Source organism: Macrobrachium rosenbergii, chromosome 47 (assembly GCF_040412425.1).
Source record: "Macrobrachium rosenbergii isolate ZJJX-2024 chromosome 47, ASM4041242v1, whole genome shotgun sequence".
Lineage (NCBI taxonomy): Eukaryota > Metazoa > Arthropoda > Malacostraca > Decapoda > Palaemonidae > Macrobrachium > Macrobrachium rosenbergii.
This window is the reverse complement of record NC_089787.1, coordinates 45,966,156-45,993,083: the sequence shown is the minus strand read 5'-3', so window position 1 is coordinate 45,993,083 and position 26,928 is coordinate 45,966,156. Positions and strand designations below refer to the sequence as shown.

Sequence of the window (26,928 nt, the reverse complement as noted above, 5' to 3'; positions counted from 1 at the left end):
TATATATATATATATATCTTAACCTTATGTTGCGAACGAGGTTTCGGCCCTTAAGAAAAACACAGGATCTAGATGGAAATATTGTTGGGAACTGCTCTGGCTAATCGACAGCTCGCACACACAAAGGAGAAGATAACAAAATACAGGAGTTTGCTATAAAAATAGATTTATTAATATTAAATCTTAATAAAATCATAACAAAAAAGGCCATAACAAACCAGGCCAGGTCCGGGCAAAACACAAAAGATAACAAAGCAATGTTACTTTATGTCAAAGAAGTACCAGCAGCAGTCGATAAAAAAAAAAGCCATCTCAGCGAAGTCCACCAACTAACGACAACGGGCGGTATTATCCACGACGATCCTGCTGCGTCTCGTAAAATACAAAGGACAGGCCACTGCACCGAGCCGGAAACTGCCGACAGGGTCTCCACCTGCGATGTAACAAACAACCGTCTTCGTTGGTGCGCTGCCAGCTGGGCCCAAACATCGGCTGCCCAAGAAACGTCCTCAAAGTCGAACTGCTGCTGGTACTCAAAAGTTCTCTTCCCCAAGAGAACAACCTGTTCGCTACTGCTGCCCGAACCTGACTAGAGGTTGCTGCTACGAAGCTGACTTGTTGCTGTTACGAACCTGACTAGAGGTTGGCGCCACGCCAACACAGACGTAAACACTCCTGTGAAAATAAGAGGAGGGGGGGAGGATTAGCCAAACAAACAAACTACCATGTATGCAAAACAACCAGATCCTGTACCTTCCTCCGACAGAAAAAAAAAAAAAATTACAAAATTTTTTTTCAAAACATAACCAACCTCCTCCTCAATGTGGTGAAAACTCCGACAACCAGAGCAGAGCCAATCCTGTCACCACGATGCGCCAATGTGCAGACAGGGTTTTCGGCCCTTAAAGAAAAACACAGGATCTAGATGGAAATATTATTGGGGCTCTCTGGCTTCATCACGACCTTCGCACACACAAAGGAGAATATCATCTGAGGTTTGCTATAAAATGTTATTAATATTAAATCTTAATAAAAATCTATAATAAAAAAAAGGCACATGAAATATGACTATGGATCCGAACCACGAAACACAAAAATAAAGCAATATTACTTTATATCAAAAAGAAAGTACCAGCAACGATCGATACAAAAAAAAGCCATCTCCAGCGAAGTCACCAACTAACGACAACAGGCGGTATCGGCCGTCCTGCTGCCGTCTCGCCAAAAACTCTAAGGACACGGGGCCACTGCACCCGAGCAAAACTACTTGACAGGTCTCCACCTCGGCCAACAAACTAACCATCTTCGTTGGTGTGCTCCAGCCTGAGCCCAAACAGCCGGCTGCCAAGAAAGCGTCCTCAAAGTGGGCACTGCTGGTACTCAAGGTTCTCTTCCCCAAGAGAACCAACTGTTAATACTGCTGCCCGAACCTGACTGGGGTTGCTGCTCTGAAGCTGACTTGTTGCTGTTACACGAACCTGACTAGAGAGGGTTGGCGCCACGCCAACACAGGCAATCGCCTGTGAAAATAAGAGGAGGGGGGGAGGATTAGCCAAACAAACAAACTACCGTAACGCCCATAAAACAACCAAAGATCCTAATAATATATATATATATATATATATATATATATATATATATAAAAATAAGAAGGCCCATAAAACACTATTTAAACATTGAAACCATATATTTGGGCAATTGTTTCTGTGCCTGTTCACTGGTAGAATATGGACAGGTGGAAAGTGCAATGGTATATATACAAAAACATGAAGGTGCCAGCCTTAGGCCTCCGATGTTAAGGAGGTGGAGATTCTTAAGAGAGGAGAATGACCAAATTCCTTAGTGGTTTTTGGCCTCGTAAGCTCCGTTTGGCGGCCGGATCACAGGCGGTCGTTTCTTGGGTCATCTTCTTCAAGATGGGTCTGAGGATTAAAAGGTGTCGATGGCGTCCGATTTCAATGTCACTCCTGACAGGTTCATATTGTTGGATTTGATTGATGATAGCAGATTCCAGCATCTTTCTTTTTGTCACGGACAACTACTCTTGAAAACAACTCCGCCCACTCCAGTTAATGACATACCCTGTATTTCTAATATGTGGAAAATTCCCGAACTCTCGAGCGCTTCTTGTGCGATCTTTTGTGCTCTGTTATTCTTTGCGAGAAGCGATCTACCTATCTCGCCTACATAGATGTCGCGACCAGTGCACTACGCGGTATCTTGTAAACTCCGGCTTCTTCCCTTTTGTTATTTAAGTATGTCGTTAACGGCGAACTCCCGATGGATTTGGGATAATGGAAAATGAAAGGATTATTAGAACTGAGTTGCTCGGTGGCCTTTGGATGTTTTCATCATTATGGAAAGCTTTATTTTGTTGTTGAAATCTATTTGTCTGTTGTGAGTGGGACCTCTGTAGTATATTTTATTAGCTTTGTGCTTAGCCACTCGATAATGTGTGGTGGATAGAGCAGTTGCGTTGGAAGTGTTGGCGGATCGTGTTAAATTCTTGATCCAGGTACTCATTTGCAGACATATCCTAAGTCCTCTGAGGAATAGGTTGCACCTACCATGATTTTTACGGAGGCGTCGTGGTAGCTTAAAAATGAATGTGAGGAGACAGCGAAGGTGGGTTTCTATATACTGTAAATGCATACCTGTTCTGTTTTCTTATGATCAGTACATCTAGGAACGTAATTTCAATCCTTTTCCCATTCTGTTTTAAATTTTATGGTCGGAACAGCGTTAGCCTATTAAAAATTCATTAAAGTCCCCCAGCTATTGTCCCAGAAAGTAAAGATATCATCTACGTATCTAAGCCAGATCATATTATGGGGTTTGGTAGACGACAAAAGTTCTGTTTCGAAATATTCCATGTACAAGTTTGCTAGAAGGGGTGATAGGGGACTTCCCATGCTACATTCAAATTTTTGTTTTGTAAAATTACCATTGAAAGAAAACACGTTGTTAGTTACACAGAGAGGTTGATAAGTTTTAAGGTTTTATCTATGCCAAGGAAAATGGTCTTCATATGGACAACTATAAGAAAGACAACACGTCGGCAATCCGGGTTTAGTAAATAATGAATCGACGTCTAGTTTGACAGTTTGATGTTGTTTGAGGGGATGTTAAATATTAAATTTTTGTATGAAATCCTCTGCATGTTTGGCGTGAGGAGGATGAAGGTTCTAGAAAAGGTGATAACAAGTCTACGAGCCATTTTGATAATTTGTACATGTGAAAGAGCCCCTGCTAGATATTATGGGGCGTAAAGGAATCCCATCTTTATGTGTTTTCGGGAGGCCGTAAAAATATATGGTTTCAACGTTTAAATAGTGTTTTATGGGCCTTCTTATTTTCATATTACACTGTAGTATTACAGGAAAAGACATTCATATATATATATATATATATATATAGTACTCCGGACCTCAACGCTAATCTGTGCCAGAAGAAGCATCGAAATACGATTTAGTCGAGATCTGAATAAATTTTTTCCATAAGAAATAACTGAAAATGATTAATCCTTCTTGACCTCGCCTTTCTATACAAAACATTACACATAAATTACAATTAAATAAGTTCCGAATAAAATATCACACCATATTAGACAAACTTTCTTATTTTAAAATGTATACTGTATAAAAAACTGCCTTAAGTCCAATGCGGTTGTATTACCAATGGGAGACTGAGTGCCATAGGCTGTGCTAGGTATTGTACTGGGTAGGCACAAAAACTGTTGTTAATAAAAAAAACACTGAGAAGCAACCCTAATTATTTCAGTAAATTAATGAAATATAAAAAAGTAGGCCAAATTATGTCCTTTATCATAAACTTAAGAAAAATCACTAAATGATACAGCTGCAGCTTGCCTTTCAGCCATTTCCCATGAGTGGATGTAAACATACCTTAGCGCTGCCCTGATACCTTGTCATGGTAACACATAGATGTTTATAACAGTAGTTTTTATGGTAAATTTCATACAGAGTCTACTGGTATGTAATATACTACTCGCAAAATAAGTTACACAATCCTTCATCTGAAATCCTCAGGGCCAGATGTGTTTTGGTTTTTGGATTTTTCGATTTACGGAGACACAACGGTCGAGCATAATCAAACATCACTACTGCAGCAAAAACATGTTTTCTTTTTCGGCTGATCATTTATTCATTATAGTTTATTATCATTTAATTCGTATATACTAACATTTTCAACAAAAACATTCCGTAAAACACAAAAAATATACATGATCAGAATAACTACAATTCAACCTGTGAATTTTAAAGATAAGTACGACTATAAAGTGCATTTCATTTTATCGATCTTGGAGAGGATTGTTTTTTTTATTGTTACTAATGTCGTCAACAGTTTGCAGTCGTAAATTTGAGGTAAGTCCGGGAATAGGATTCGCAAGTGATGAAGCATCACTATGACAGACTGTTGTGGGATTTTTCATACCACTATATTAAAAGTAAAAGACAACTGTTAAATTCTTGTTTTCATGAAGAAATAATTATATAAAGCAAATTACTGAGTAATTTTTGCAAGCTTCAGTCAAATAATCACAATTCAGGCAACATTCAAACTTAGTGCTGCACACACAATTTGTGATCGAAATGTCTAAAAATAGAACAGAAATAGAGGGCTGTCACTGCCTAACAGCTCTCCATGGCAACCAGCCAGCCAATCAGGTTTTAGCTGTACAGTATTCCCTCTGAGAAAGAACGTTTCGCTCATGTGACGATGACATAAGTGCATGTGTTGTACATACAGTACATAGTTAAAGATTTATTACCTGTACTATACATTTTTAAAACAATATGAAAACACACACAGTATCTTTTCCTCTGACACACACACACAGAGAGAGAGAGAGAGAGAGAGAGGTTAATTTTTTAAAATTTTTATCTATTTCATTTTCCTGTTTCCATGTGACTGACGACAACAAAATTAATATATTTTTTGTCTTCCAAGGATATATTACCTGTACTTTACATTTTAAAACAATATGAAAACAAACACACACTGTACTTACCTACTGGATAAAGAGACTCAAATTAGTAGTATCTTTGAGTTAGAGAGAGAGAGAGAGAGATATTATTTAGGATTCTAAAGCTTGGCAGATGTACAATTATTTTATTATATCTTGGGATTTTCTAAGGTCAGTCCTTGAGATTTCGTAAGAAAAATAATTTGAGTAGCAGCACAATCCCGGTAGCACGCCAAACTACCAACCTTATGAATTGACGCTCTATTTTCAACAAAATGTTTTAGGTTTCTAGAATTTTGGATAAAGGATTGTGTATTTGTATTGTATTTCATGCTCAGAATCATACATTTTTCCCTACATAATCACTTTAAAAAATATCTTCCAATAAATATTATGATACTGAAACTGTTTTTTTCCACAAAATATCCTTGTAAAATTGGGGTGCGTCATATGCGAAGGTGCATCTTCTACAACGGCAAATACGATACTGCCTCCAAAACACTATCACCAGCAATCTGTTATTTCATTTATCCGTACTAACAACTATTTTTTAAGTTCAGTTGTGGTTCTTACCATTTTCCTTTTCTGCTTGTCTGCAATGGCTTTCTTGGGACCCATGTTTTTATCAAATACAGAACGAAAAGCCACAAAAACTAAGGAAGTAGATCAAAACACTGAAGCACAGCTGAGTAGGGTTTGAACGACACCTGGGAACAACACCAACTAGCGCTGACTGACTGAAACACGAAACGCTTTGTTTACAAATATCACGTGGTTTATCAGGTTGGATTCCCGTTTTTTGTTCGAGCTCCAAAGCAAAATTTACTCGAATTTTTGCGGGGTTCTACTGTATATATATAATCTTTTTCTTAATCAATTTATAGCACATGCATCTCTTTTGATACTGTATGGAAAATAAAAAGTATTTCCTTGCATTTGGGGCCAACTTGCATATACTGTGATAATGAGTTACGTGACATTGTTCACTTGAAATGTAATATTGTTGTGATGAAAATTATACACAGGACTCAGGAAAACATCCAATTCATTATGAAATCTGACCCATTTTGATACACCATGCAGGCAGAGACATAGTTACTGGTAGTTAACCTGGCGCACAGTGACAGGCAACACTGGTGACATGTAGGCACATGACTATGATGGAGCTCTGTGATTGGCTGCCAAACCTGGATTTAGCAGTGAAGCCGAGAAGCTTACACTGTCTTTTACAAGGTAAACTGCTGTATTAATGACATTTGAATTATCTAATGGTCAGGGTGGAGCACAACCCAGTCCTTTATCCAGGACTAACTGTAATGATGAGTAGTGTTAGAAAACAGATTTACAGGACCCAAGTTTGTCATGTCATTCTCATACTGAATTCCTCATTTTCTTGCCCAAATATTAACAATTTATATTCTGTCTTCATTGGATTCAAAACCATGAACCCTGGTTGATTGCTTTAATTATAAATTATTGCGGGGGCAATCAGAAATTCCTTCATGTTAATTGTTTTTGTAAAAAGTAACTCAATAGGCTCAAACTCCATTTCTCACCATGAATTTCTTTTACTCTCTTTTACACAATAAAGATCAAACTACAGGCTGCATTTAATTTCGTGTACCTGGTTCTTAAAATATTACTTACCAAAGAATGACCATAAGATGATCTCTTTCATTATGCTGCTCCAGTCTCTTGTGACTGTCACCTTACTCGTCTCTGCAAGAAAAACCTTTGTAAACTTACAATGAAATTGTTACTATATAAGTGCATTTGTTCATATTTTTACAGCAAATTTGTGTAACCAAACAATTAAACAAAATTTTGTCATTACTACTAAAGCTAATGCAACAAAATATGAAAAATATACATTTTAAAAATCTGAATACTAATTTTTAAAAGCACATTTTTTCATAAGAACCAATTTTAGTAAGTCTTAAAATAATCTATATGCTACAATTCCTATGAAATAAAGAAGGTGGTATCACTCATCACTACACAGGCATGGGTGGATCCTTAGGTTCAACATTCATGCAACCTGATCAAGGCAAGGACAAAACCCTCTTCATCCTTGACACAAAAACAAGAACAATGAAATTACTACAACTGACCACCAAGGTTTATACTGCATAAACTTTGATCAGATAACAAAACACTTATTCAATAGCCTCAAGATCATAAACTAGCAGTGTTGCTACAGATTCCCAGTCTGGTCAGTTCAGTTTCCACTTGAAAAAGTTAAATTTTCCAGGTTCCTATGGAATCTGCGGAAGTGCCAGGCATTGGGTTTTCTCCTGTTCGGGAAGCCTCCTAGGGAGCTCTGTCAGTAGCATCAGAAGGTTGGCAAACCCCTTGCTGTAGTCAAGAGGAGCCTCCAAGGACCAGTTCCACGATCTTAACTATTAACTGTACAGGATGGCAATAATGATCTTCCAGGCTCTCCCCACGAAGCATGATCTTAACTTTTTTGCTTCGCGGGACTGATCTCAGTAATTAAAAGGTCTCATATCATTTGCATATTTTCTCAATGTAATTCATAACAGCGATGAAAATAGCAAACGTGACGTAATATAACAGTAATGAAAATAAATTATCAAAATACAATTATAAAAGGGAGATAATTAGTCGGTTTTACAATTAGCAGGACACTGATCTCATCACTAGTGACGGTAACAGGCTCACAGCGAAAGGGTTAACTATTACTGGTCTTGTTGCTTCAAGGCTGTCCTAGAGTGAACTTATAGCATCTAAATCATAGATGCCAGGATAGAAGACTGTGAATGATTCAGAAATTAATTGTTCAACACATAAGTTGCACCATACTGCTACAACACTGTACACTTGACTCAAAGAATGATAATTTCATAGAAAAAGAAAGTGAATCTTCTCTAAACACAATACAATGGCCATGATGTCTCTTGCCAGAACAAACCAAGGAACTGGATTACATTGCTGGTATCTGTAAGATGAAAATGTCATAATCAAGCAACCTAGACTCTCAGACCTAATGAACCTTAAAAACCAAAAACTAACAGTCAGTCTAAGAGGTATCCTTCTTGTGACCCCCTCCTATTCTTTTTACATATACCAGCACACCACAGCCATTGGTACTGGCTTTGCTGATATCGACATCACTGCACCACAAAATATTTGGTATTAATTCAAGTCTTCCTTGAAAAAGATGGAATCAACTGGTTGCATGTCGAATGCAACAGCAGTTTTTATTCATCCCATTCAGAAAACATTCAACAGCCACACAGACAGACAGGATTAATTCTTGTAATCCTGTGAAGTCATTAAGTTGAATCATTACTAGAAAGATGCCTAGTGGCATCTAAAGATGGGTATAATTTTTCAAATGCCCACTCAAAAATTCAGACTCAACCAAGGGATAAGCTTATTCTCCTAGCCTTGAAAACATTAACCTGAAATGTGTTGACATCAGACAAAAGGAATGGGCTTGTCATATCTAAAACTCCTTTACCACAAATAGGCCTGGAATTCCTCCAAAAACATTACTAACAAAACTAAATGTTGCATAATTCATATTAGATATTATTATTATTATTTTTATTTCACTGAAAGATATAATTTTGCTTGCCTCTTGGAGAGGTCAGTCATAGTCATACCAATGGGGAGCAGTATTTTAATTGGCAGACTACTTCTCTCCTATTTTTGCGATCTCTGCCGATGGCGGGGCTAATCTTCATGAGGTACTGGGGAGCCCTTTGATCCTTATAGTCGATCATAAGGTTGACCATAGCATCTACTTCAGTAAGAGTTACATGAGCCTGAATTATCTTTTTCAGGGCTGCCTTGTCCTTCTTGTAGTCAATATTCATATACCATCAATAAAACAATTTTATAGTACATGCCTGCCTGGGGGCACGCCTTTTTTCCCATGTACCAACTGTCAATGTCATTTCTTGACACCCTTGCAACTTGTTGGTAAGAATACTCATTGTCAAATAGCGTATGGGCAATATGTTAAAGTTCTTCAGAGGTGGCACTGCAGGAAGAGCAGGGGAATAAAGCATGGCTGATGTAGGCAAATACAACTGACAATTAAAATTTATCCAGGCATCATCCATTGTTACTGAGACAGGGCCCAGCTATGAGTCAATTTCTGTGAACCGTTTGAAGCCCTGGGAATTGCAGTGTATGTACATCTAAGAGAGGATGGAACTGTCAATGGTTCTCTTGTGCATGAAGTGGAGAACTTATTCCTCTTCGAAAATGTGATAAAGTGTCTCCAGCTCTTCCTCATCAGAAACATTGACAAAGTTGTCACCTATGTATTTTATATATTGGGCAGGATCTGAGATTTTGCTGAAGGAATACTGCTCAATAACTTTAAAGTAGAAGTTGGTGAGCAGCACACTAGGAGGTAACCCATGGTAATTCTGTAGGTCTGAGTCCCTAGTCATCACTGTAGAACAATGAAAGCGGTCTCCTTTAGCCTGTGAATCTCATCATCCCTAAGCCCTCAAGGGATCACATCAGTGGAGTTTCATCCAAAGGGCATAGCATGAAGACTCTCTACATCCAAGATGCGATGATACCCTGGGAAGGCTGTTCATGGAGTGCCATCTCTGAAGAATTTCAGAACATCACCTAATTACTGGTTGACAATGGGTATGTGTTCTTGCTGTCAAGTCACAAGGGTGTCAAGTAACGCCAATCAACCAGTGCAACTGGTGGGAGAACTGTGCCCCTGGGATGGTTTAAGAACCATAAAATTGTTTTACAGGTGATAATAATCATTTGCTCTTATGTAACCCTAGTGATGTGGACACTACCACAGACCTTACAATCTACTATATGGATTGGAGGATTGCCTGCTCCCATAAAGATAGCTCGTCATGAACAATCTCATGAAGAGGAGAGTGGTCTACCAATACTGTGCCCTGAGAATGGATGCCACCACTCTTAAATTGGTATGACAATGACTCTCCTATCTAAGAGGATTGCTGTCCATCTACATGAAGGGGCGGTGTACCAACACTGCATGAGGGGAACACGGCAATGCCACCCAATGCTGAGGAATACCATAATCCTCAATGGTGACATGGATCACTGCCACCTTTGCTACAAGGAGGTGCTTGCCATGCTTCAGTGGACACCCACATTGAACGTTACCTAAGAGACCCTCCTCCTTCCAACCACCATAAAGAGAACAACCAGGTGCACCCCTAAGATAATGCAACAGCTGCCCTCCTCCTTGAGTGGCAAGACCAGCAAGCAGAACAATCCGCTCACAGCACCAGCCACTCCAGTGCCTCCATCGCTCAACCAGACTCATAACCAATAAAGAAACCTCCCAGCTGTGATCATCAATCAAATATCACACAATTTTGTTATAGCTATACCATGCATGATTCCATGGTGCCATTCACACTTTGTAAATAGTAGTGTGGACTACCAAAACATCATGATAATAAATTTTGGTCAGCTGCTTTATGATTCACCCGTTGAAATGAAGAAACTTATAAGCCAAGTTGAGAAGGCATAGTATAAGTTCAACAGCATCAAACTGCCATCCTTGCCAATGAAGTATGTGCCAAGGGGTCTTCTTCCAAGATAGTATTATTATGATTACTAATAATTAGTGACTGTATTTAGCTCTCATAGGGCTAGACAGTACCATGGAATTCCAAACTGGTAGGGCACTGACTTCTAATAAGACTTCCATAAATCACCGTTGCCTCTGGTGACATTCATAACATGAAATCCTCTAAGCCTTAAGGGTAGGGTGCTTTGCTATACTTTCAAAGAGGGATTTTCCTGAATTCAGCTCTAGGAGATCTTTAAGTCAGCAGATAACATAATGGGATATTTAGAATGAAAAAATTTCAGTCTAGATAGCTAGCATTGCTTTTGCTTAGTTGAATCATACTTAACTAATCTTTTAGACTTCTTTATAGTACTAATGATAAGAGTATAAACACTATAGGCTACAGTTGTTGGATCTCCAAAAGGCATTTGCATAGGTGACAAAATCAACATTAAAGGCAAAGTAAACAGTCTAAGTACCATAGATCAAGAAGGAGACTGGGCTGAAGACTGTCTAAATAACTGAAAACATAAAAGTCACAAGTGGCTATGCCTCAGGAGTCACTGTAACTAAACTCAATTTTTTTTACCGAGACGCATTCGCACTCATTCGCAGGGGTGCCCTTTTAGCTCGGAAAAGTTTCCTGCTGCTTCTGATTGGTTTCTGCCTTTGTCAAATATCATTGTTTTCAAATAATTACCAAGTAATGTGAATCAAACTTATTTATTAACCTAGAATTTCTCCTCAGGTCAATAAAAATAATGTTAACGAATAAAGATTATAAAGTATTATTGTGTGGTGGTGAGTCTAGAATTTAATAACAACACCGCTGAAGTCAACAGAGCTTGTTTTCGATTACACGCTGCATAATTTTTACTTTTCATATTTTATAACAATTGGATCTTAATTACACAGTATATAGAAAAACATGTTATTATAAACTTTCTGATCTCACCAATCTGAAAAACATGGAATTAATAAAACTAAGCTATTGGTGAAAACTTCAGGGGAGGTAAAATATGAACAGCCTGTGGCAGCTATGTGAAAACCAGATTATAATTACAACTTACTTTCCTGGTTTATGTCATTACAGCTTTTTCTGATTTATGTAAGTGTTGAAATCACTGTTATGTTATTAAAATTACTTTGTAATATATCTTTGCAATTGAGAGTTTTTGACAAAGGGAAAAAATCTATTTCTGAGAAGGTCGTGTCACCGGTGAAATTCCATTACAGCACAAATTTCTAGGTATAATATGCTAGATATACCAGAGAAAAGAGCTTTCAGGAAAGCTGGGGTTACTAGTCGGCGTCTTCTCCAAGGAAGGCGTCCGGTATAACGGGTGAGTGAAAGATCACTACCACGGAGACTTACTCGAAAGATCTCTCCCTATCAAAACCCCCGGAATAGAGCGGTGAGCCGTTACAGCCCCTACGCCCAACACCCGCCAGGCCGGCGACACCAGCGCCACCTACCTCATTCCATGCTAGCGCAACCCCAGACTTGGCATGTGCAAGAAGGGGAGCTATAGGTGAGTCAGGGAGGGTCACCGGGTGACACGGGACCTTCCTCAGAAATAGATTTTTCCTTTGTCAAAATCCCTTTTCTGAGTTCAGTCCCGTGTCAGCCGGTGAAATAGTGACAGATAATCATGCCAGGAGCTGCAAACTACGAGAAACAGAAGGGTGTCTGAAGAAAAACATAAAATTACGAAAGCAGTTTAATGGGAATCTCTTACATGTGAGAAAGAACACTTAACCTAAAGACACATCAAAGAACTTAAAATCAGTAAGAGTAGAAGTCCCAGCACGACAGGAAGGGTCACAAAACCACTGCTGCAAAGCACAACATCACACGAAAATTGGATAGGTTCAACAGCACATACAATCTTAATTGGTATACACAACCTTAAAGCTACACACGCAAACTTAAGCTAAACACGTAAGAGATCAACCAATTGGTAAACAAAATATACAGTGCATATACATATATCTGGGGTACATGGAGCAAAATAAAAGCTTAGCCCAGTACCCCACAGAAGAAGCATTTCAATCGTAACATGTCAGATTACGGTTCCAGTCAGCAGAGACGTATACATCAATATGAGAGCAAGGCAGTGAGGCATGATCAACCAGGAGGATAAGCAGAGAAGTAAATGAGGCAGGCGGGCAGGGGAAGGAGGATAAGGATATGATTGGTTAAGGTGGAGGTAACACTTCCCACAGCTATGGTAGAAAATTTCCCGGGGCTTGGCGATTTTTAAATAGTGGCGTTTAAACACTGAGGTGATTTCCAACCATTTATTTAGAAAATTCTGAGAAATCCATATTATGAGTAATTAATGGAGGTAGCAACTGCTCCGAAGATATCATGAACCTTAGGAACTGAATCTGGGTTGGCTTGTTTTGTGGCCATCCCCAGAATTTGTTGTCTTGCTGTGGTGAAAAATTTACCACCTTTCTCCCTGATAAAAAGAGGACCCGACTTACTCTGTGGAGTTCTTAAAGGTAAGATTTAAGTGTATAAACTGGACATAAAGACTGGTCTTGTGGAGGGCACCACCTTCCAAGGAGACCACCTGTCTTGTGGGTCTTCGTTTTTGGCTAAGAATCTAGGATCAGGGGAAAGAGGACCTCTCGGAAGGAGGATTCCACAAAAATTATCACCTCTAGTGAGCAGCAGCTCCTGAGATTCCTAGCACCTAGAAGCCAAACTAATGAAATAAGGTCTTAACAGATCCTGATAAGAGCATTGAAAGTTATCTATCTCGATGCTAACTTAAGGACGTCATTGAGAAACCAGCGTGGCGCGGAATGTGGGCGTGATACGGTCTCAGGCAGTAGCATGCTCTGGGGATGGATGAAAAATAGGAATCTGTAAGGTCGATTTTAGCCGTGTAGAAAATGCTTTTTCTTCAGGGCTGACTTGGCTCTGTGTGTAGTGGCCGGAGCAAGGCCTTTTCAAACAGTGATCTAAAGAAACTCCTAAATTAGTCGTCATGATTTTGGCTTCAGATGCTTTTAGGAAGGAGGCTAACTTTTTGACTGCTGAATCATACTGTCTAAGTGAATCTCTTTTATCTGATTCAAGAAATGGTGTTGACAGGGTCAATGTTTGCCCCTTTTGGGCTGCGTATTTTATAAAGTCCATAAAACTAGGGCATTCTACGAATTCTTGAGGAAGCAACACAGTCTTGGTTTGTACTGTCTGGGTCAGTATGGGCTTGGGAATCGAGACTCCACCAATCCCAGTTCCTGAAAGAGGAACAATTGCTCTTCGGCCAATAGGGGCTACTAGGGCTGGTTGACCTTTGAATGTCCTGAGTTTGTGTAATACTTTCAGCAGTAGTTGTGGAGGGAACAGATAAATTTTCTCCCAATTGTTCCAATCTATTGTCATTAAGTCCAATGTGACGTGCGCCTGAGGTCAGGTTGGGGGCCACATAACAGAACTTGAAGTTGCTCTCCGTTGCAAACGAATCACTTGGAGACCGGAACGGCAAACCCATTTGAAGATTCGGCGTCCAGGGACCACTCCGTCTCCAGCGGAGTAGCCTGGACAGGGAGATCGCCACCACGTTCGATACCCCGCTAGGTGGGTAGCTGACAGGTACCGGCGTGCTTGTTCACTTCCCGGGAGAAGATAGCAACCATTACTTGGTTTTATACGACCTGATTTGGAACCGCCCCTGTTGATGCAATGAACTACCACTCGCTGTCCAATACCAATGATATGAATCCGGTTGGGGCGGATTTTCTTTAAGTTAGAAAAGACCGCCATAGCTTCCAGGGTGTTTATATGGAACTGCTGAAACATTGTGGACACTGTTCCTTGTACTTTGTTTTTGGAGAATATCCCCCAGCCGGCAGGGGCGTGCAGTGTGGACCAACTAGTGCGGAGGAAATTGAAGCGGAACTGACTTGGAGGCCTGACTGTGGTCCAAGGCCGCCAGTCTTTCAAGATTCGAGGATGGAGAGACCTTGTCTCACAGGCTTGACGTGGCCTGTTCTCGCCACACTCTGTTTATGTCTTTTAATGATTTAGCTTTTAGAAACAGGTCTGTCACTGAGCAAATTGAAGGGACCCAGGACCCTTTCTTGGGATCGGCGGGATGCGTTGATTTTGAAAATTTTCTGGTGGCAGAGATGCTATCTCCTTCCTCTTGGGAGGCGGGAGAGATAGCGTGTGAAGACAGATCCACTGGAGGCCCAGCCACTGAAACCGGGACTCCGGGTGGTAGGGACTTTTCTCTGTTCAGTTGAAACCCTAGCGATTCCAGGAAGTTGATGATTATATCGTAGCCTTCTGACACTCTAGAATATTTAGTTACCCAAATTATCCAATCGTCTAGATGCGCTGCTAGGGATATCCCTCGGGACCGGAGTTGTTGAACTACCATGTCCGCCAGCTTGGTGAATACCCTGGGCGCAATGTTTAGGCCGAAGGGCATGACCTTGAAGGAGTAGGCTTGATTCCCAGGTCTGAAACCGAGGAACTGAGAAGTTCCTTGTCGGAACGTGATAATAAGCGTCTGAAAGATGCGATAGAGGTGGTAGCGGCTCCAGCGGAAGTAGAGTCCGTGCCTGAGCTACTGTAAGCATCACGGTGTGCGGCTATGTAGAAATTGACGCGACAGATCCGGGATCACTCTTTGCTGATCTGAGTCTTTTGGGAACGATAACACCTTGAAATTTTAGGTGCCTTACTTTCTTTATTGCTCGTTTGTTGAGCAATTTACACATAATCTCGTAGGATTGATGAGGGTGGCTGGTAAAACCTGTTCGGAGGAGGAGGTTCCTTGATCCAGCTCCAACCCAGACCTTTGGACACAATACTGTGTGCCCAAGGGCTGAAGGTCCATTGGTCCCTGAACCAATACAGGCGACCACCTACCTGTGTTTTCTCAGTGGGAGGGAGCGGGTTTGTTCCCTCTACCACGTCCAGGTTTTCCTCTTGGGGTGGTGTTCGCCTTTCCTCTGTGAGGGGCCCTGCCTCTTCCCCCCCTTGCGATCCTGTTAAGGCCGTGAAAGGCAGCCCCTCGCCGTGGGGTTGTATGCTGGTGAAGTAACATACGAGGGCGCAGCAAGGGAATGAGCTGGTTGGACCAGCACATATTGTTGAGAGTGGCACGAGGTGGAGGGGCTGTGCCACTGCCGAGACGGGACAGCAGACACCGTCTGCTGGTGGGGCCTCTTGTATGCCTCCTAAGCGTTTACCTCCTCTGATCTGGGGCATGGGTCTGGGGTCTATGGCTTTGTAGGCGGAGATGCCCAGCAGGCGCCTTGAACTCTGGATTTGGCCCTTGTAGCCTCAGTCATGACATTCGTAACACTCTTCTTCTGGGGAAGAGGTTAGGCTAGATCGGAGCTCTTCTGAGAGCTTGTTAGGCTGCGTGACGGATAGTAGCATTTGTGAGCCAAACTTTCTATTCCAGTCTGGCCATGATGAACTCAAACAGGTCAGACTGAAGCCAACTAACAGGGACAGCCCAAGACCTGGAAAAATATGGCTCGATCCGGCGCCAGGAGGATGGCAGTGGCTTCCGTGAGGCAGGCAGTTCCAGGGACCGGAGCCAGCTTAGTCGGGCATCAAACTCCGCCTTTAACAAGATTCCGGCAGCTTAGAGGTTCCTCACTAAACTGTGAGGAGGCTTGCAGAGGAATCCAGCTCACGACATGAAGGTGGGCCAGACATCCATCCAGAACTCATCACTTCCAGGAGACACCAGGAAGTGGGGTCTGTTCTCTTAGCTGCGGTAGCGGATTACCATCAAAGCACGCTCGGGCCGTGGCCAGGGCAACTCTGTTTAAACAGGAGTTGGTGGTTGTCTCCAGGGCAAACATGGTCAAGTTGCCCTTGAAGGAGTCAACTTTGTGTTGTCTGCACCGCAGAGTGTGCAGGAGAGACGACTGAGCTTAGTCCCTAGGGATGATGACAGTCTCCTGGAGCCTTATCAAGAGCGTATCCATGGCTTCCTCTGTCAACCTCACGAAGCCTGGATGGGGGCAGATGCGGGAAGAACTCCATCTCCAGCATCTGTGCCAAGACCACTCAATAGTGAGTTTGCCATGCGTGTTGGATGGCCCGGTAACGCCAAAGGGTTTACCAAGATGTCCCGAAGCGGGAGGTCAGCTGTGTGTTGGGAATGACATACTGGGGTTCGGCTGGGGGTGGATTGTATTCCGCCAACATGTTATATAAGTGGCAAACTTTTCCAGACCTCTTATTATCATAAGTGGCAAACTTTTCTGTGTCACAGTTGAATTTATTGTTGATATCCTCAGAAAGTCTTTTGGAAACATCTGGTTCACTTAAAAAGCCTCCAGCGTCAAAGGCAGGTTGTGAGAGGGCTTGGTTTTGCTGCCCTCTTGCTCGCGCCTTTGCCGGGAGGAACCAGACTTGCTCCCGGAGGCTACAGGTGTTCAGTATTACATTAGGTATCTCTTTTGTTATTAGTCTGTTAAAAAAGGAAAAGAATAAGGCTGTTTTGATATGAACCTATCAGTAGGATATTTTGATATGGACCTATCAAAAGATTATTTCTACAGTAAACCCACTGGCTATTTTGATATGGACATATCAAAAGATTGTTCTAATAAACTCATTTGTGGATCTCACATTATTTCCCTTAAATGAAAATGAAAATTAACTTGTAGCATTGTGCATGCATGGAACATATGCTAGGTCACACCAATGAACTGCATTCATTGGTGCATCTTATAGTGCTAAAATGTGTGCTCATGAATTCAGTATCTTCCCCTTTTTTCCATGTTAGTGCTTTTGCTGATGATATGGGAAGTTTACAAGTGGCAGGTTTAGCATTTGTCCTTGATCTCTGTGTTGCAGGTAGTTATTTGATACTCTTACTTGGGGGATTAAGACTATAAAATTGGTTGTGATCCAGACAAGATGTTACTTTGTCCTGTTAGACTGCTGCGATGCTATCTGAATAGGACTCGGCATTTAGGGGCCTGAGTATCGATGACTCTTCATTAGCACTGGCTCGACCAAGACAGGGTGTCCAGGAATGCTATATCTTTCAGTACATTCCGCATGAGAGCTCATGAAGTCGCAGCATTGGTCCATCCCTCACGTTCAGGAAGAATCTATCGGTACTTCAGGTTGTGAAGGCGGGGTTGTGGTCTCTCAGACCACTTCACCTCCTTGCAACCGGGATGTGCCCACAAGTCCCTACCTTCAGGATATTGCCCACAAGTCCCTTGACACGTTTTCCCTGGGTCCTGTGGTGGCTCCTCAACAGTTGTGTAGCTCACCCCTGCTCTAAGAGGACAGGTTGCATCTTGCATAAGGTGGATCAGTGCATATGTGAGACTGGTACTATTCCCCCCTCTTTCCCTCAACCTTATCCTCTCCTGTGGGCAGAGGGTAGGTTGCTCGAGCCATCATGGCTGGAACAGGTGCCAATGCAGGTGAGTTATTTCTAACTGAGTATCCATTCTATAATTTGTTGATGTATAGAAGCATCCTCCCCTCTCTCTAGCAAGGGGAGAGGGCGAACAATGCAAACCCATTACTTTTACATGGCCTTTCCATTGTCTCCACGACAAAGATTCAACAACCTTTCTCTTGAATGATGCTGCTTTAATACCCATTATTCAAGAGAGTGTGTAGTCTGAAAATTGAACATACAGTTCCTATACTTCGTTCAGTGGTCAGAAACACGGTCCCCTTCCTGATCTATCGACCAGGAAGAAGACCTAGTGCGACAAACTACCAGTTGGTCCAGAACTTAACAGTTTCCACCCTCCAGAAGTAAGTCTTCCTATGATAAAGACCTAGGGTTTGTATATTGTGTAGGAACAAATGACAAATTTTAAAAGTAATTTGTATTTTTCTAACTATACAAACCTGAGATCATTATCATATGCCCACCTCATGCCACCCCTCATACTGACACCATGCTTACCTGGGCTGAAGATAAAGTGCCAGCGCTCCCGACTGGGTGGACTGGTTCCCATCCGGTCATCCAGTAGTTAACTACTGAACCACCTTGGTAATAGTTTAATAGCCATGTTCAGCTTCGCTGAGGTCATTCCTGTGATAAAGACCTCAGGTTTGTATAGTTAGGAAATACAAATTACTCTTAAACTTTGTCATTTTATATAAGTAACTTACCCAGTAATTACATAGCAGCTTAAAATTTTGAAAGTGCGGGTCATGCTAGTTTGTTTTGGGTATGGCGGCGTGCCGCCCACTTTCGGATGGAAGAAGAGGTACAACATAGCAAAGATCTTCAGTTTGTTTTTGCCAGCTGTGGTTGAAGGGACTGTGGTTGGCAGCAGCCTGATTTTGAAATTTAAACTTGCTGGTTGTTTGTTCTATCTACGATTGGTGAAGTATTTATTTTAGTAGCCTTTCGGCACAATTTAGGTAGTGTTAGGCGAGTTTTGATCATTGTTTTACGACTTTTTGCCCGTTTTTTTAGACTTGTCTTTGTAATTTTCAGGATGTATGACACTAGTAGTTTTAGTATTGAGTATTGTAGCAAAGGCTGCAATACTAGACTTAATAAAGAATCCTACAACTCTCACACTGTTTGTGTTCAGTGTGAGGGACAAACTTGTTCAGTGGATTTACAATGTGAGGAATGTAGTTAGTGGGATTTAAAGAAGTGGAAGACTTTACATTTACATCTTAGAAACTAGCTAGAGATAGGAAGAGGAAAGCTATTGCTAGGGAATCTAGTAAAGCCTTAGCCAGTCAGGATTCATTAGCTAAGTCAGATGCAGTTGCACCTGTAATTTTTTCGATCCTGTTCCATCTCCTCCACCTGTGCAATCCTCTCCTTTACCCGGCTCTCACATTTCCAATCCCAACACCATCATCAGTCTGGAGTCAAAAAACAACACTCACTTTGAATTAATTGTGCAATCGATTGGTAAATTAGCATCAGCTGTGAAAGTGTTAATGGATAAAAGTGAGTCAGAGCACCCAGTGGTAGTGTAGGAGGTGGCTTTTCGGCCTGCAGATTCTCCTAGGGCAAGGTCCTGACATACTCCCCAGCACCTGGGAGGAATCAAACTGGTAGCCTAAGGGAGGTGGGTGGGGTCTGCCCCCAAGCAGTCGCCCCCTCGGTTCAGTCTGTTGATGAATCCCAGACTGCAACCAAAGGCTGTTGGAAAGCCCTTCAAGTGAGTGCTCACTGTATGTCCTCCAGCTCCGAGGATTTTTAGTCCCAGGCGCTCACGATGCTATGTGGACAAGTCACGCCCGCTGAAAAGGCGTGCAGTGGACTTTGAGATTTCTTCTTCTGTTCCTTGTAAGAAGGACAAGGATTCAGCACGCCCCTCTTGCAATCACTGTGATAGCCCAGAGCAATTCTCCTCTGCTACATCAGATGATGATTATAAATTGGTGTCAAAGCGCCTTGTTCTTCGTTGCATAAGGGAACCCCTTCATTAGGAGTTGTGTCACCTCTACAATCAGCGCCCAAGCGGCCAGCAACTAGTGTCGAAGTGCCCAAGCTCCTGTTTATAGGTGAGCGCCCACTGGCGCCCGTTCGCCATCAAGTTTTGTCATTGCCTCCCGTCTCTACAGTGCTCCCTGAGCGCCCGTTGGCGCCCTCTCCTCTACCACATCATTGTAGTGTCACCTCAGACAGTGTTCCTCCTTAAGTTGACCCGATTCAGAACTAAATAATATTCTAAGTTTGCTTGAGAAAGCTACCCCTACAGCTCAGAAGACAGTGGACTTATCGCTTTCTCTTGTTTCTTCTGAAGGAGAGGTCATTCCAGATCAAGATGCTCCTTCGTCAGCGTACTCTTCGTTATTGAGGTTCCTGCTAGCGACCTTCCCAAGCTTCTTTTTGCCAGCTACTCCCTCCTCTCCTGCTTCAACTTTCTTTATGGAAGCTCCCTCAGCTGGTTCTTCGAGGTTACCAAAATTGGTTCTCTCCTCTTTAGCGAAGAAGGCATTGAACGAAGTAGAAGGTTGCTTCTCTGAGAAGAAGGAGCAAGGTAAAGCAGTTTTTGTTTCCCACCGTCCAAGTTGTCTAGGTCGAGTTATAGGTTTAATGCAACAGGAGAAGCACCTTCCTGGTAGTTTCTGCCTCCTCTCTCAGGAGACTTCTCCGGCCTTATCGACTCAGCTAGGAGATCAGCTTCCTCCTCAGCCAAAATTATGTTTTCAACTTCTTAATTAGTGCACCTCAAGAATATTTTTAAGATTTTGAAATGATGAGCTTCCTAGACTGGGCGGTGGGCGCACTAGCACGAAGATTAGAGACTGCTCTTTTTTACCTCAAGAGCTTTTACTGACCTTTTAGGAGTACTTTCCTGTATTGACAGGGGCGTTCACAATGGTACAAGGAGTTAGCTGGTCTTTACGCCATGGGTGTACTTACGAAAAGAGAGCTTTGGTGTTGCGTTTAACTTCAAAAGGCGTCACTCCATCCATCTCGGAGGTCGGCCCTCCTCTTGTTCCCCTTGGACAAGATGCATCTTTTCCTCAGGCTACAGTACTAGACATTGCCTCTGACCTGCAGAAAAGAACACTCAGGACCTGCTCTCCCAATCTGCGAGATGCCCCAAGGATTCTTGGCTCTTCCTCCCAGATCTTCGTCTCCACTGCAGCCTACTCCCTTTCAGAGCCCCGTTCTAGAACATATACCAGAACAAGAGCATATACCCCGTTTCCCATAGTGTTCCAGCAAGAAGTCTTCTTCCAAGTCTTCCACCAAGAAATGAAGATATAGTCCTCCGTACTCAGATAGAGTGCGGCTCCTCTGCTTTTGGGAGCGGTGGGAATGAAAGGGGGCGAAATCCTGGATAGTGTCTGTCCTGAAGGAGGGTTACACTATCCCGTTTTTGAACAATCCTCCTGTAGTGCGCAAGCCTATTGAATTGATGGCTTACTCTCCAGGCTCAGAGAGATTTGCTGCTTCTTGCTAGAGGTCGAGTCTCTTGTTCAGAAAGAGGCTATAGAGGTAGTAGAGGACATTCATTCTCTGGGATTCTACAACCCGTCTCTATATAGTACCCAAGCCATCGAGGGGCTTAGACCCATTTTGGACATAAGTGCACTAAATGTGTCAAAAGACAACATTCAAGATAGAAACAAACCAATCTGTCATTGCATCCATTCGCCAGGAGAATGGATGGCGATCCATCGACATGCAGGATGCGTGCTTTCATGTTCCATTGCATATGACTTTGAGAAAGTACCTCAGGTTTGTGTTTCAGGGCAAGCTGTTCCAATTTGGGCTCTGTGCTTCGGTCTCTTGATGGCTCCTCAAGTGTTTACCAGGGTATTGACTCCCCTAGCGAAATGGCTTTATTTGATGGGGATAAAGACGCTGTATACCTTGACAACTGGTTACTACGTTCCCTTTCGGAAGCTCAATGTATAGAGGACACTCGCACAACTCTTCTCTTGGCCCAAGAACTGGGTTTCCTCATCAATTGGGACAAGTCTCTCCTGACTCCTTCTCAGGAGATTCCTTATTTAGGAATGATGATCAACTCTCAGGATTTTCGGGTTTTCCCAGTCCCGAAGAGAATAGACAAGTGTCTCCAGACAGTGAAAGAATTTCTGAAACTAAACTGTTGCTCGGCCAATCAATGGATGAGTCTTCTAGGTATCCTCTCTTCCATGGAACAATTTGTCACTCAGGGTGGAGATTACACCTGAGACCTCTGCAATTCTTCCTCAGAGCCAGCTGGAACAGGAAAAGTTCCCGGACTCATTTGTGTTCCTGATAACAGTAGAAGTCAAGGAGGATCTTTGTTGGTGGAGTTCAAGAAGAGGCTATCAAGGGAAATCTCTTCTACCTCTGAACCCCAGCCTAGAATTCTTTTCAGACGCGTCGAACCTAGGTTGGGAGCGGCGAAGGAGGTCTTCTTCTCTGGTTATACCAGAACAACACACAAGTGACAACACAGTTTATCCAGGCGAGACTCAATGTTCTGGTGGACGAATTGAGCTGTCAGAAACAGATCCTTCCCACGGAATGGACAGTAGACCCCTTGGTTTGTCTGGATCTGTGGAAGCTTTGGGGGAACCCTTGATAGATTTGTTCATGTCCTCCAGGAATCACCAACTTCCTCTCTCCTGCTCACCAGTACCAGATCCCTTAGCATGGGCAACTGATGCAATACTGCAGGACTGGTCGGGCAAAGATCTGTATGCCTTTCCCCATTCAGTTTAGGGAGACAAGTCTTCAACAAATTCTGGTCTCATCAAAACCTGTCCATGATTTTGATAGCCCCATTCTGGCCAGCAAAGGAGTGGTTCCCGGATCTGATGGAACTTCTTGCGGACTTCCGAGACTGCTGCCACAGAAGCAACAACTTCTCAGGCAACCTCACTTCCAACAGTTCCACCAAACCTGTCTTCTGTGGCCCTAACAGTATTCAAACTTGGACATAAGGGCATAAACAAATTGAAGCTCTTTGCTATGTTGTGCCTCTGCTTCCACCCAAAAGTGGGCTGAACACGTTGCCATAACAAAACAAACTAGCATGACCCAATTTCAAAATTTTAAGTTGCGGTTAAAAGAAATTAATAGCTATGTAATTACTTGGTAAGTATATATAAAACTCTGCTTTATTATAAAAATGTCATTTTTGTTGTGGGTGGTTATAACTATCAGGTAATCTTTTGCACTTTCACAGTTGCATGTAATCTTTTGCACTTTCACAATTGCATGCAACGGAATGAAAAGATTTTATGAAAGGATGTTTAGACATGTTAGATATGGCACTGTTAAATATTTATCGTGCTTATAAGAAAGCATGAGAAGTTGAAGAGTATAGGTTTTATCATTACTCTTAATGGAAACATTTAATATGTATATGGTATGCCATAAAATTACCTATTCTGATTACATCTTGGGGAAACCTCATTTTAATGCAAAACCTTATAAGCTACTTGGCCAACAATATCCTTGTACTGTGATTGCCTCTCCTCCCCACCAAACTGAGAAAGACCTATTTGGAAAATGTGCTTAATTCCAAAAACAGAAGAATAAAGGGAACTTCATATTGGTGCCCAGATGGTATTTTACTTTCTTTCAGAGACTGGAATACAACTGAATAAAGAAAAAATAGGTTTTGATGTAGGAAAAACTTTTTTTGGTATCCCACTTTAAAGCCTCAAAGAGTTTCCTTGTGGTACCACTGAGGCTTCATAACACCAGTTAATAAAAGAATTTTTCAAAGCTGGTTTAGGCCAGTACAGTTCCATTGCTGGTACAGTGATGAAGTATAAATGGACTCAAGGCAGAAAAGCTTTTATGTGCCTACAGCGACTACCTGGAAGATTGTGATTCACCTTTCTTGTGCAGATGTGGCAGTGGTGGCACAGGTTGGCCAGGCACCACCATTACTCAACAGGTCTGCAAAGAAACATCCACCAAGAATCCCCATGCCTTTTTGTAAGGAATGGTGGGTGGGTTTGAGGACTACAGCATCTACCAATATATAGGTTTTCCTACTTCAACACCAGTTTTTTTATAAGGTAACCATTGTTCTTCCTGAAAGGAACTTAGAAAAGAAATTGACAGATGATGAAATGACTTATTTTGGGGAGAGCTGATGAATTTAAACATTTGAAGACCCTGAATGAAGACATTTTAAGTAATGAGTTCTTCATGTTTTTAAAGAACTCTCTATTACTTTATTTGGTGTATCCCACTGATAGTACTGTATAAGTGGGGATTGAAAAAGTTATTCTCAATGTTTAGAAATTTTACTTTTATTTACAGCAAAGGTTCAGCTTGTGGCAATGAGTGCTACAATTGGAAATCTACAAGAAATGGCATCTTTTCTTGATGCAAAACTCTATACTGGAAACTTTAGACCAGTGGAATTAACTGAATATGTAAAGGTATGTTCTCATGTAAGCAGTTTGAAGATTTATCAGGTGTAGGTGTATAGGTTATATTTTCTTTTATTACAAAAGATGATTTATTCCATATTTGTTTTGTGATTTTCCCTTTATTGAAATATTTTCCCTCACCAAAATGATTGTGCTTGCAAGAAACAAAGCTTTATGCTTCTTAATTCTTATTGTCTAAATGGATGACCTTCTCCTCTTCTCTGAAACTAAGCTATTGTTTGGTGGTTCTCCTGACCCTTTTCAAATTTCCCATTACAGTGTACAGTATATATATATACAGTACTTCCATTTCTAATGATTAACCTAGTCATTGTTTGGGTTATGTTTGAGAGCTGTAATTTTTACATTTGTATGTCATCTTACTGTTACCTTTTCAGTATGGTGTTCTTGCCAACTTGATTTCCATTGTGTACAATCATGGTAAATAATTCTGCCTCATTTTACGAAATATCGTTCAGATCCTATTTCTTTTTTTAGTCCTTACATAAATTAGTTTTAACATTTTAGTTATAATATGAAAAGTAGAATCAATTAAAAGAAGTAAAAAGTAAAACTGCAAGAAAATTCCTTGTTTCATGTTTAAGTATTTTGTCCAAATCGTTATGAAATATTTAATTTTGTTTAGATATGAACTGTCTTACCAATTGTATTATCAGAGTATTATATGTATAAAAAGCTTTTTCTGTTAAAAGAATGTTATTTTACATAAATAAAACATAAGTGGGTAAAGTTTGGCATATCTAGTGCTGTATTATCCAATTTAGGTAGAACGATTACATTCTTGTAATGTATTTGATAATATGGAGTGGGTTTGGGATAAACTTTTGCTACACCATAAAAAAAGACAGATGTTGTCGGCATGTAAATCCCTTGAATATCCAAACCCAATTTTTTTGGACCTATTGGAAAAGATATTAGAGAGAGAGAGAGAGCATAGTTTACCTTAACACTATGCATACATGTATATCAACAAACAGGCTGAAAATATATGCATGTTAATTATATTACTGTACTGTATTATGTAGGTACAGTTCTGTAGTGCATTAAATGCATGTCAATAATAATAATGTAGCAGAGAGAGAGAGAGATGTTTATGGTTGTTTTATAATACTGCATAATTTTTTTATTTTATTATATTGTAAGCATATGCAATAAGTAGGGAAGAACTACTGCAGTCAGCTACATTTTATTAGGCTAAACTACAGTATTTTTATTGTACATATTTTTAGAAGCAATGAATTTTAGAGATATTTCTCTTATATTGAATGATAAACTAATATTCCAAATTGAATGGAAATTACAAAATACCAGTCAGGATAGACTATAAATTACTTTATATAGAATTACTGTACACTATAAGCTAAGCAAGTTGTTCTAGGTACTTTATTGTGTTGGCTATATGCCATTCTTCATTATTCAATGGATTTCATTGCTTCCTAGGAAGGGCATACCCTCCAAGTGTCTGGTAAGTGAAGGTGCCACTATATTTTTATGCAGTGTGTAAGTAATAGGTACAGTTTATGTAAATTTTTAAGCATGAAGAATATATATGCTAAGTGCTAGTTATATACTGCACGGTACATGGTTTTCCTATAATTTTTTGCAAACAGCTTCAAAATTCCCCTGAAATGCTCTCTGTGATAAAAAGATTGTCATTTTATGTTTCCATTTCAGATTGGGGACCAAATTTGGGAGTTGAACACTTCTGCCAAGACAGAAGACGAACTACTGTACAAACAGCGTTTATGTTGCTTCCCAGTATGTAATTATATTTTGTGTATGGGTGTTATGTGCAGGGACAGGGTAAAGTGGGAATAACAGAAATAAAGCAGCAATCTGAAGGTTCTAGAGTAAAAGAAGTTTTCTAGTAGTTTAAATATAAGGTGTAGAAAAGATCCACAACATTGGATGCACTGTCATTACCAACACAACTTTGGTATTGGTATTGAATAATATGTTCCATCACATCAGTAAAAGGAAAAGAAACTGCTTCAGTAGTAATAATAATAATAATAATTATATATACAGTATACTCAGTGTGGTTTTTATTTTGTGTACAGTACTGTAAAGTGTATTCTGTGTTGTTTTAAGCATACCAGAGTGTGTTGTTTGTTGTTGAAAAGCATATTTAGCGTACAGGCAGTCCCGGTTATCAGCGATTTGGCGCCAAAAATCACCGATTTCCACTTTAGCGCGATACAGAACTAACTGACATGCTGACAGCCAAAATTGGCGATTTCGGTGCCAAAAAGACCCGAAAATCGCCGATTTTCAGTTATATGGCAGGGCCTTGGGTGTATGAATCCAGACGCTGGAGAGATTACAGAGAGTCCCCGGTTATCGGCGGGGTTTCTGTTCTAAAGGTGTAATGATAACCGATAATCGCCACTAACCAAAAACTGGCGATTTTTGTGCTTTTTCGGCAATTTCAGGGCTTATTTGCGCCGAAAAGTGCCTATTTTCAGTTATCGGTGTCAATATCCAATTATCGGCGCCATAAGCGGAAATCGGCGATTTTTGTGGCTAGAC

The 26,928-nt window shown here is 41.1% G+C and overlaps 1 protein-coding gene across 1 annotated transcript in view; it reads left to right on the top strand.

Moving 5' to 3' along the window:
* Positions 1–26,928, top strand: part of LOC136830919 (uncharacterized) — a 456,633-nt gene that overhangs the window by 213,848 nt on the left and 215,857 nt on the right. Inside the window, 3 exon segments of the mRNA XM_067090890.1 lie at positions 19,010–19,143; positions 24,266–24,387; positions 26,074–26,157. Coding sequence (XP_066946991.1) covers positions 19,010–19,143; positions 24,266–24,387; positions 26,074–26,157 — 340 coding nt within the window.